Raw genomic sequence first — 13169 nt, forward strand, 5'->3', positions numbered from 1 at the left:
CATTGAGTGTCAGTGGCCACCGGGCCGGTAGCTCCAACAGGAATAGATGGGTCTGCGTGACCTCTTCCTGTTGGAGCGGGAAAGACTGAGTGACACGGTTTCAAAGCTAAACTACTGTTTCTCTGTGTGTGTCTCTCTCTGTAGTATCTGGGGCACGTGGAGGTCGACGAGTCTCGTGGCATGCACATCTGTGAAGAAGCTGTCAAGAGATTGAAGACGGTAGGTGTACAAACGCACACAAGACGTCCTTCATTTGTCATATCTCCTGCTCATCACCTTAACAATCTCCTCAGTCCATGTCTGTCCTCCTCCAATCACGACACATCTCTTTTCCTGCAGTCCACACCAAGTGATCTATTTAAAGTGTGTCTGTCTCCTTCTGCCGTTCTCTCCCCCTTCCCTCGGTCTCGCTCATGTTATCATGCGTCAGTTAAAAAATGTTCCAGGTTTGATACGAGTTGAGCTCACTCGGCTGCATTTGAGTCATAATGTCGATTATACAGAAAATGATTTAGCAAATGCTACATTTACAATAGAAGCACTGTACACAGGAGCAGATAATAAATGTTAAAATAGACATTATTTAAGACAAGTATATCTTCAAGAATTAAATATCACTCGTGTTAACAAGACTAGTGTAGGGATGGGACGGTATGAACATTTCATGATTATAGTGACCCGAATGATCACGATTAATTTTTTTGTTCAAATGAGATGAAAGTGTTCAAAAAGAACAGATGCACACACTGAACACATTTCAACAAACAACAAATAAAACAATGCACTTTTTTTAAGCTAGATTCTATTCTGTGCCAGTTCCTTTCCTTATAATGACCGTCGCCAATAGCAACGCATTATACCAGCGCACATCCACGTATCAAAACAGACGCGTGCTCTCTCGTTTCATTAATGCGTCTTGCGTCTCTGCTTTTGATTGTATTGAAAATGAAATCAGAGGACTTTACTATTAATACCACTATAATTATTACTATAACTTCTTGTGATCATCTTGTCTGGACGATTGTTTTGTACGCTGTACAAAATGTATTTATAAACAGGTAAGATTTAAAACATTAATCTCAATTTAATATGTCCCCGTAATTATTTATGTGGTAAAGAAAATCTGTGTAATAAGTGTACGATGAATATACCTTAATATTCTTGTCTAAACTTGTTCGTTCGTCTTCGGCTCAAAGCCACTTTTCTTCGCGGAAGCTTCACGTTCATGTCAAGCGAGTGAGATAAAATATTTCAACTCAAAACTTTGTGTCCAATTTTTTCCCAGACGTAGTTTGGACTTCGTGACGTTTCTTCTCATTCAAAAAACAACATTGCGCGCTGCGTCTGCGCCAGACTGACCTGGCTGGACAGGATTTAGCGCGAGTTTTCAAAATCGTGATAATCAAATGCGGTTTTAATGATAATTAAATTTTAAACTATATTACTAACCGTCAGAACATTTTATTGTGAAACCTGTAATCGTTCCATCCCTAGCCCCTTAATAGTCTTATTTGAACTTGTTTGTTCGTCTTTGGCTCAAATCCACTTGCTGCAAACTTGAAAACGAGTTTTTAAAATCGTAATAATTAATGATAATTAAATTTTAAACGATATTACTAACTGTCCTGATATTTTATTGTGGTTTATCGTGAAACCGGTAATCGTCCCATCCCTAGACTAGTGTGAAACAATCACTTAACTTTTATTCACTAAGGATGCATTAAATAGATCAAAATTGACAGGAAAGACTTTTACATTGTTACAAAAATGTTCCGTTTTAATAAATGCCATTCTTTTGAATGTTATTCTTAAAACAATCACAGTTTTCACAAAAATCAAGTTTTCAACATTGCTTATAATCAGAAATGTTACTTGAGAAACAAATCATCATCATATTAGAATGATTTCTGAAGGATCATGTGACACTAGCTTTGTTTCCATCCACCTATTTTTATGCGCATTTTGGGATATCGCATCAAAAAAGGCTGAATGGAAACGCCAAGATTCGCCTAAATTCTAAAAATGCTTAAAAAAACATTTGAGTAGGATACATTTTCTATCCGATACGAAAACATGCGCATAAACTACGATGGAAATGCATTATCAAATAAATTCCTTGATGCGCATAAAAAAAATAATGTGACTTTCACAATGTAACAGCATAACTGTAGTAACAAGCCGAAAAATCTTGTTCGCACAGCATCTGAAATGCTGTTTTGGTCATTCGGAAGACTGTTGTCAAAGATGCTCGGTATATTTCCCTCCTAGAACTGTCTTACACGACTGCGTTCCCAAACAGCAGCATCTGCCTCTGAAAGCATAACAACACGTTTATTGAGACGCACGAGTTTCTCTGAGACGCAAATTATTTAATATATACGAAAATTATTATATATGGTGGCGTCTCCTATGTTTCTGTGTGATTTATCAGGAAGTGACGATTATGTTCTCTTCGACTCACTGGATGGAAACGGTGCTTTATTCGCAAATGTTTTATGCGATATTGCATTTTTGCAATGAAATTACATTCGCAACTTTGGATGGAAACATAGCTACTGAAGACCGGAGGAATGATGCTGAAAATCCAGCTTTGATCACAGGAATAAATTACACTTTAAAGTATATTCACATAGAAAACTGTTCTTTTAAATTGTAATAACACTTCTTACTGACCCCAAACGTTTGTGTATATGTAAGTTATTGGCCAATAATCTCACTGTTCCTTTAACCACCTCTGAGCTCTGCCCTGTATCTCTCTCTCAAACCATCTGCATTTCCACTGGCTTGACTGCTGAGCGAAGGTGTTACAATACTACATAACATGCCCACAAACAAATGTCACAACAGTCCTAGTTTATGAGTTTTTCAAGTTTTGATGACACTTAACATTCAGAGCGGTGTGATTTAGCATTAGTGTCATCATGAGTGTCAAATTTGCAAATTTGACAGCCTGAAAAGAAGGTCTGAAGTCGCTTGCCAGCACATCAGAAAGAGGAAGCTGCTTCCAGTGTACAGCATTGCTGAGTAGAATGTGAGTGACGTAGTTTTGAAAGCTTGCCACGGTGAACACATTATCCCGAATGCTTCACACTGGGCACCAGCTCCAGCACCGAGTCAGCAGAACAGGTATCTTATCATTTGCCCAAACCGCAGCACGTAAACACGCAATCCACCAGCAGAAGGACAGGCGTGAGTTTCCTGTCTAGCGGAAGACATTCCATTCTTCAGGGAAAAGGAAGTCCACTGCGCTGTCTATTTCCCGCATTGACAAGGCCTCAGGCGCCGCCGCCCAGGTTAAGCTCAGGGGAAAATAGAGTCGTGATGTTTGTCACTTTCGGCTCGCTCTGAGTTATTGCGTATCTTCTCAGTCTGACCTTCTGTTGGCTGTGTTTAATCACATTAGTGCTTCAGATCAGAGGATGAGGGCTGCCTGTAGAAGGCCATCCTTTTCTGTGGGGTTTAATTGAGGAAGTGGCCCAGTCTTTTTCTCACACACTTTTTTTTCATACATTCAATTTCACAGTCTGTCAAAGAAAAGATCTTGCTTATTTCTCACTCCGGTCAAAAGAAACGAAGGTTTAGAGATCACAGATGTCTGCTTGCTCTGTGAATAAACTCCCACTCGTCTGGGAATGCTGCGCTCTCATACGGCTGCTTTGTCAGCCATTTACTCCACTCATGTTTTCAAAATCCCCATATTCTGACTAAAATTGCATAATTAAAGGTGCAGTAAGCGGTTTCTGAAAAATGTTGTTGAAGGTGGATCGGACTGAGCACCACAATACACTTGTAGCCAATAAACGGTAGGGGGCGTGTCCACTCGTGATGGGGGAGGAGAGAGAGTGAGCCAATCAGCAGTAGGGGGTGTGTCCACTCGTGATGGGGGAGGAGAGAGAGAGTGAGCCAATCAGCAGTAGGGGGTGTGTCCACTCGTGATGGGGGAGGAGAGAGTGAGCCAATCAGCAGTAGGGGGTGTGTCCACTCGTGATGGGGGAGGAGAGAGTGAGCCAATCAGCAGTAGGGGGTGTGTCCACTATTGATGGGGGAGGAGAGAGAGTGAGCCAATCAGCAGTAGGGGTGTGTCCACTATTGATGGGGGAGGAGAGAGAGTGAGCCAATCAGCAGTAGGGGTGTGTCCACTATTGATGGGGGAGGAGAGAGAGTGAGCCAATCAGCAGTAAGGGGTGTGTCCACCCATGATGGGGGGCGGGAGAGAGAGAGAGTGAGCCAATCAGCAGTAGGGGGTGTGTCCACCCATGATGGGGGAGGAGAGAGAGTGAGCCAATCAGCAGTAAGGGGTGTGTCCACCCATGATGGGGGGGGGAGAGAGAGAGAGAGAGAGAGAGAGTGAGCCAATCAGCAGTAGGGGGTGTGTCCACCCATGATGGGGGAGGAGAGAGAGAGAGAGTGAGCCAATCATCAGTAGGGGGTGTGTCCACTCATGATGCGGGAGAAGAGTAAGTGAGCCAGCCAATCAGCAGTAGGGGGTGTGTCCACTCATGATGCGGGAGAAGAGTAAGTGAGCCAGCCAATCAGCAGTAGGGGGTGTGTCCACTCATGATGCGGGAGAAGAGTAAGTGAGCCAGCCAATCAGCAGTAGGGGGTGTGTCCACTCATGATGCGGGAGAAGAGTAAGTGAGCCAGCCAATCAGCAGTAGGGGGTGTGTCCACTCATGATGCGGGAGAAGAGTAAGTGAGCCAGCCAATCAGCAGTAGGGGGTGTGTCCACTCATGATGCGGGAGAAGAGTAAGTGAGCCAGCCAATCAGCAGTAGGGGGTGTGTCCACCATCAAGCTTTTATTTTGGTGCAAAAACAGTTTTTTTTTTTTGATAAGTGCTTCTCATTACAAGTATGTGATGGTGTTTAGTGCATGTTAAAGTGACTCAAACTCAGAGCAGATGCAGAGATGGATTTAGTGTGGAAACGTTGAAAACACGGGTGGATCATGAGCTGCTCACGTATAAATGAACACAGTGCAGCGCTTCGCTATGAAGCATGCAACGCATATATTTATATAATTAAATCACAGCCTTTGTATTGCCATTTTGGTTTTGTTTAGCCCTAGTCTGAGTGTTGCATGAAGACCCACAGACTGAACATAAATAATAACACAAGCTTTAAAGAGGCAGCTTTAACATATAAGTCATCTCTCTTGACCCTGTAACCTACTCAAACCCTCACTCAGACACTCCAAACCTTGTTATCTCCAGAACTAATCAACACTGATTAAGTTACCATCACTGTAACCCGGAGCACCAAATCAAGTGGCATTAGAAGGAGAAGTGGCAGGATCTGTGTGTGTGTGTGGATGTGAGGACTGTTCTCTAACCCGTAATGTGATTTCCTCTCACTGGAAGCCTGCCACCCGTGTCCAGGAAGTGCATGTCTCTCTGCAGAGGCTCATCTTTATTAATGTCATCCACTTGTGTTTATTGCTTATCGTTACTGTGCGAGCTGCACCCAACATCCTCCAGATGGCGCACGCATTCATAATGATAAACGTGCTTTACATATAAGAAGATTTGAAGATTTAATGCACTAATGTCTGCATTTGGTGACTATATAATGCAATAATTGTATATAATGACTTAAGAGACTTATTGCTCCAAAGCTTAACTTAAGTTATATCTTAACTTGCTTTTTAAATGCTTGGAGCTTGTCTTATTATAAATGGAAAAAGAGATGTTCTAGGTTGGCATTGGCATATACAATATAGACCCTTATTAGGTGACCCATTACTAGGCAGCATACGAACCACACTGCAATCTCATGAGTGAGTGATTTTAAGCGCTCTTCATAGGCAGCAGGTCTATTTTTATAACATTTCTCTCAACTCCGTCACCATATTGAATTAATTTTCTCTCTGTATTCATCACAATGCATATTGGGATGACGTATCCATGAAGCGATAAGTGCTTTGATTTTATCTTTTGTGTTTGAAGCGGGTTGTCGTGAGGCTCCATCTTGCTAGGCTTTGTAACGGAGCTCTTATCTCGAGTTTAACCTTCAGGTTTCAGAAGAATGAAAGCACTGTTTCTAGTCACTCTGTTTGTGTTTGCTGATGATCTTTGACCTCTGAAAGTTGGAATTCGGGGGGAAGGACATCAGCGTTATGCCATGAGACGCACCCTTTCTGCTCGATGATTAAGCCATTCATGTTGGCGCTCATTTGCCCGTCATGTTTCCACTGTTGGGCCAAAAGCGAGTGTGCTAGCGCATGCTAGGGTCGCTTTTCTATGGTCACTTCAGGGGCTTGATCGGGCCCCGTTGGGGCTTCCGCGAGGGACAATGGACAGGGGTTTTTGGTCCACCGAATACCTTGGTCAAAAGCGGGCCAACTGGGGCTTGAGGAGTGCTCATGAACAGAGGCGGACTTTACACCAAGCTAACTTCAACACTGTCACTTGCCCGTATACGGGCATTCTACATTTACTTCACTATATTACTATTAAATCCTAATCTAGTCATGACAAACTATATATCATTGGAAAGGTCTAAGGCTCAAGAATACATATTTGTTGATGATTTTGCAGAAAATATATATTTTGGAAGAGTAATGGATTAATATATGACAAGAGTGACAAGAGTGTGCATCAAAAAATCTGTATCATTACAGGAGTTTTCACCTTTGTAACAAAAAGTCAACAACCACACTTTTAATCATTCAAACTTTGATTTTCATGCTAAAAGTTCATAACATACACATTGATTCTAGTATTTAGCCAAAAATATTCAGAAAATAATATTATATATAGAGAATATCTGCCAGATCAATCTTTAGGAATCATCAATATGGTGTGTCTAACCCCTAGTGGATTTTTGAGGTTATGCAGCTAAAAATCTTACAGAAAACTCATTTTTTGAGTTTTTGACCTAAAATTTTGAACACAACTTGGTTAGAATTTTGGCTTTGATTTTCTGTCTTTTTTAGGCTGAAACCTATATTCATTTATATATTTTTTGATAAAATAATTAATATTTATTTTATTATATTTTTATAACAATAAACTTAAATTTCAATAACTTTTATATAATTTAATTCTATAATTTTTTTCCACTTCAGCAATAATCTGCCAAGTGTCTTCTTTTAAAAGAGACCAACCATAAGTCTTTAGTCCAAATGGTTCATGAATTACAACCATTTAAGTTTGGGTAGTGCATTTTCACGAAATGCTCAAAAAGGAGGGTGACAGGTAAAGGGTTAAGACATTTAAAAAAAATTCAGCTCAAAACTCACTTTCAGACACGAGCGAGTGTTTGAAATAACTTCCTTGCGATTCGATGGGGATTCTGATCTCCATATGAGGCAGAAATCTATTTATATGCAATGCTAAAGGCTATAATAAATACATGTTTATGGAAAATACCAGAGGCTGCTTGAAGAATGTAGACAAATATATGATTATAATTGTGTATTTATTTGTTTTAACGTTTCTTCCATGTGCCTTTGTTGATACCGGACTAATGCATCCGCATTTGTCATAAAAAACATGCACTCTGGTTAACTCGTATAACTCATAGCTCCTGTTTTCTGCTCATGAGCTCCCTCTAATGCTCCGGCTGAATGGATAATGGTATAGAGAGATCCCTAAAACTTCCTCAGATTGCATAATTTTGTGGAAAATGAATGGAAATACTCACTCTTTCTAAAGAAATTTGATATTTTATCAGTATTTTTCTGAACGTGTAAGCCTTTGGACTTTAAAGCCTTTTATGGAGTTGTTTTGTGCATTCCTGTGATCGCAAATAAACTCAGGAAGCAGGTGCAACTGAATAGGTGTGTGTTCTCTTTTTATGTGAAATGGTAAATAGCAGTTTGATTCAGCATGGTTGATGTGCACTTCTGACCCATTAATAATTTACTGCCACTGTAACATTTATTATTGTAAAACATGGGTCAAATATCGATGCTGGAATCTTAAGTCTTTAAGCAAAGGCCAAACGTTTGCTTGTTTTTTGTGATGTCTCTGGCTTTCAGTCAGCTGGTGAAATGGTGAGGGTTAGGGTTCTGTGATGTTGATCTATGGAGGCGTGTCAAGGGCGGGTTTCAGGGTAGCGCTGGCCCGACAGTGGAAACCACACTTGATTTTGGCCTCGGTGCTTGAGATCTGAGGTCAAGTCAAGAATCAGCTGACTACAGTAAACCTCGGGATAAACAGAGAGACTAACATTAGCGTAGATGCCATTGTTCTTATGATGTAATGAGTACATCAGGTGTAATGGGAAGTGTTCCCGGTTCCGGCTGACCTAGCTAATGCAGCCTAATAATCATTTAACTGATTTGAATGACATAAATTGATAATGTTCTATGTGTATGCCATAGTAAAGAGATGTGTTTTTAGTCTAGATTTAAACTGACAGAGTGTGTCTGCTTCCTGAACAATGCTAGGAAGACTGCTCCAGAGTTTAGGTGCTAAATAGGAAATTGATCTACCACCTGCAGTTGATTTTGATATTCTAGGTATTATCATTGGCCAGAGTTTTGAGACCGCAATAGAAGTGATGGAGTATAGTGTGTTAGGAGCTCGCTCAAGTACTGGGGAGCTAAACCATTTAGTGCTTTGTAAGTAATTAGGAACATTTTTACATTTATACGATGTTTAATAGGGAGCCAGTGCAGTGTTGACTGAACCGGGCTAATATGGTCATACTTCCTGTTAAGTAAGAACTCGAAACGCTGCTGCGTTTTGGACCAGCTGGAGTTTATTTATTAAGCGAGTGGGGCAACCACCCAGTAGAGCGGCCTTGAGGTCATGAACGCATGAACTAACTTCAGCATTTTGCATTGCGAGCATATGTCGTAGTTTAGATATATTTTTAAGATGGAAGAATGCGATTTTACAGATGCTAGTGTTTTTGGCCCTACCCGGCACTTAGTTAGCCCTGGCTTGCACTGGCCCGACAGTGCGGCTATTTTCTGTTGTAAGCACTCTACCTTGTTACTTCCTGTTTCCTGCAGACCGGGTGCCACTGCCAATCTAGAAAATGTATAACCTTTTACTAATTGATAAAATCAGACAAGCTCCAAGCATTCACATTTCCAAAAAGCAAGTGAATACATAACTTTTGAAGTTAAGTTTATAATAATTATAATGATTATAAAAGTCATAATCTAAAATTAATTTTAACTTCATTTTGAAAATTTTCACTTGGCTTTGAAATCATTTTCTTGTTTATTACTAATATTTTCGCTGCTGATCTGTGAATCACTTTGAGCTGTATTTCATGAGTGAGGAACGTAATTAGTCCCAAAATAGTATACAATTATGATTTTTTTTTATTATATGTTCTGTTAAACTTTTAATAATTTTGTATTTTTGTCATTTTTATTAGTTGTTTTTTTTTTAATAGTTTTTATTTTATTAGTTACCTCTTTAACCCTCTGGGGTACTTTTATTTATGGGTCACACTCAGGACCTTTGGGTCAAAAATGACCCGGAGGGCAGGATTAAGATAAAGATTTGAGTAAAATCAATTAAATATATTTTTATTCAATAATACTTTTTCTGTTCTTTTTTGGTGTTTTGAGATAATTTTATGATTTATAATTAATATTTATACAATAATTATGACCCATTTTTTCCCATTGAATATAATAAAAAAAAAAAAAAATATATATATATATATATATATATATATATATATATATATATATATATATATATATATATATATATATATATATATATAATTTACTTTTTATTAAAGCTGTATTTCATTTTAGAGTCAAGCCTAGGCCTCATGAAAGCAATTTTTTTAATGAGATCGGTGCCATCTGGTGGACACATTGAGCATTTTTATCACGCAATAGCACATTTTTACCACTATAGTGGATCTTGCGTTTTATAAAAAAAAATTAAAAACCGTAGCTTCAACGGAATGGTCCGAAACTTGGTGACTTTTTTTGTACTTGGTATATGAACACCCCAAAAAATTGAGGACAGGATTTGGTCGTAAAAAAAGGACATTCGGGTCAAAAATGACCCCCATAGGAAATTAATGGGAAATTGGCAAAAATATGAAAATACAGAGTTTTTTTGTGCATACAATCTCCAAATCAGCCAGGATGCAGAAAAAAAGGAGTCAACAGTGAAGAAGTGAATCTCTAAAACATCAAGAGTGCAAAACAGACAAAAAAACTCACACACACACACACACACACACTTATACACACAAAAACACACGCACACACAAATGAACGTGTGCCATTCCAAAAGCTAATTGTGTTTTTGTGTGTGTGTGAGTTTTTTTGTCTTTTTTACGACCACTTAGACTTTTCAAATCCTGTCCCCAATTTTTTTGTGTGTTCATATACCAAGTACCAATAAAGTCACCAAGTTTCAGACCATTCTGATGAAGCTACGATTTAAAAAAAAAAAATTATAAAACGTTTTTTGACCATTTTTGACCCGAAGTACCCCAGAGGGTTAAACTGCTAGCCTCAAACTGCTGATGTCAGTCGTCATCAGTTTTCAAAACGGAAAAACAAAAACCTGTGGACTTAGACAAAACGCACATCATAAATCTGTCTACACTTCAAATGCTAAATTCAGTGCATTGGTCACTTATTTCGTCATGCTGCATGGCGACTTCAACCACTTTATTTTCCCTGTTTTACTCAAATAAAATAATTTACAAAAATCATGTTTACTTGTTTTTAACTTCTGAATGGCTGCTCATGATGGCATGGAGAAATGATTCAATTATTGGGAAAGTTACAATATATTCTCAGAACTAATCAATGCTGTTAAACAGACCATAATGCTCTGTGTTTGTGGGCTGGTTATGTACTAACTGTTCTCAAAACAGTGGAAATGCGAGAGAGGAGTGCCGATTTCAGTCAAGGAGGACATATATTCTAATCTTTTTTCCCTTTAGTGTTTCCTGTTTCTATTTATTTCCAGATCGTTGTGTCTGTCTATGGTCTGCATGTTCTCTGCTCAGTATCCCTAGCGTCAGTGGCAGTAATTCTCCATGAAACCTCAGGCCTCCTCCATCTGTTTGCATATGTTCTGATGTGAATGTATTATGATGTTCTCTTTTTCTAAGCAGGTTTGTTCACATGAGCCATTAAGAGCGTCTTGATCCTCTCTCGCCCCTTAAACCTCTTTTCTAACCCAATGAGCATTGCTTTCCTTCTATGGCTGTGTATGAACTCTTCGTGAAATGCTCTTCAGCACAATGATAACTTTATCTCGGGTCTTTCCGTAACATGTAACCTCCACCTCTTTCTGTGAAACTCGCTGTGCCCTTAACTGAAGGTGTGGGGTCAGTATATAATGGTTATGGTGGTCGGGATTACTTGAACTGAAACCCAAACCTCAGTTAAGGGAGCAGTGTATATGAGGAAGCGAGTGTTAGGATTGGCGAATGGTGCACTTCTTGTTTCTCAAAGGCCACATACACACGGCAAAGTTCATGAGTTGATGCAGTTACAATTCCACATGTATAGCAGTCAGTCCCACTTCCCTTCACTCACGGTGAAAAGCGTTTGGGAGTCACGTATCTGTAAACAATAAACACGATGCGAGCAGTTTGTGAATTCAGTTGTAGATGCGGTCGTCATACCCTTAAATAACCGAACTCTGTTTGTACAGGACAGGAATATAGCTGCAGTATGTATCAGTGCCAAATTAGGATCATTGAGATATCATTACAGTTTTTTGTCTTTTTAATATTATAAAATTAAATTATAGAATGTGTCTATAATCAGTTATTACTTCATTTAGTTAATTTAAAGACTGTCAAATCAATTAATCGCGATTAACTTCATCTAACATAAAAGTTATAACACACACACATTTATATATATATATATATATATATATATATATATATATATATATATATATATATATATATATATATATATATATATATATATATATATATATATATATATATATATATATATATATATATATATATATATATTAGGGCTGTCAAAGGATTAATCGCGATTAATCGCATCCAAAATAAAAGTTTGTGTTTACATAATATATCTGTGTGTGTACTCTGTTAATTATGATTTATATATAAATACACACACATTCACGTATATATTTAAGAAATATTTGCATGTATATACTGTATATACATTTATATAATCTAGAATATATATAAATATAAATGTTTTATATATAAAAATATTTTTTTCTTAAATATATACATGCTTGTGTGTGTATTTATATATAAATAATAATTAACAGAGTACACACACATATATTATGTAAACACAAACTTTTATTTTGGATGTGATTAATCGCGATTAATCTTTTGACAGCCCTACGTTTTAATGTTATAAAATAAAATAAAAATTCAGTTAAAGTTTTTAAAAAAAATTGAATGTGTCTATAATCAGTTATTACTTCATTTAGTTAATTTAAAGACTGTCAAATCGATTAGTCGCGATTAACTGCATCTAACATGAAAGTTATAACAAACACAGACACATTTTTATATATATTTATTAGGGCTGTCAAAAGATTAATCGCGATTAATCGCATCCAAAATAAAAGTTTGTGTTTACATAATATATGTGTGTGTACTCTGTTAATTATTATTTATATATAAATACACACACATTCGTGTATATATTTAAGAAATATTTGCATGTATATACTGTATATACATTTATATAATCTCTAATATATATAAATATAAATGTTTTATATATAAAAATATTATTTTTTTCTTAAATATATACATGCTTGTGTGTGTATTTATATATAAATAATAATTGACAGAGGACACACACATATTATGTAAACACAAACTTTTATTTTGGATGCGATTAATCGCGATTAATCTTTTATATATATATATTTATATATTTATATTATTTGGTTTTAATTAACAGTTATAACCCTGGTGTGTATGTGGCCAGAGAGTGATTTTTGAAACCTTCGCAGTCTTCCTCTCATAGCTGGGATGTGTGTATGGGATTAGTGAGCACCGGAGCCCAGATCAGTTCTCTCCCTGTGGCACTTCTGATGCCTCAGCTTTAAATGAAGCTATTTGAGGTCATCAGAAGCAATCCTAATGAACTACTGCTTAAAGCTGCTGCCATCACTAACATGATAACATGATTTAGTTTAGAGGATCAGTTCACCTGGAAAAATGAAAATTCTGTCATGATTTACTCACACTTACTCAAACAAAAGGAGAT

At 37.6% G+C, this 13169-nt stretch overlaps 1 protein-coding gene across 3 annotated transcripts in view; it reads left to right on the plus strand.

Moving 5' to 3' along the window:
* The window catches only part of numb (NUMB endocytic adaptor protein), a 122167-nt gene that overhangs the window by 71963 nt on the left and 37035 nt on the right, over positions 1 to 13169 (plus strand). For all 3 annotated transcript variants that reach the window (XM_079833312.1, XM_079833310.1, XM_079833311.1), the window contains exon 3: positions 145 to 219. In XM_079833312.1, the coding sequence (XP_079689438.1) occupies positions 145 to 219 (75 nt within the window). The remainder of the gene's footprint in view (positions 1 to 144; positions 220 to 13169) is intronic.

This window comes from Gobio gobio (assembly GCF_949357685.1).
Source record: "Gobio gobio genome assembly, chromosome: 13".
Lineage (NCBI taxonomy): Eukaryota > Metazoa > Chordata > Actinopteri > Cypriniformes > Gobionidae > Gobio > Gobio gobio.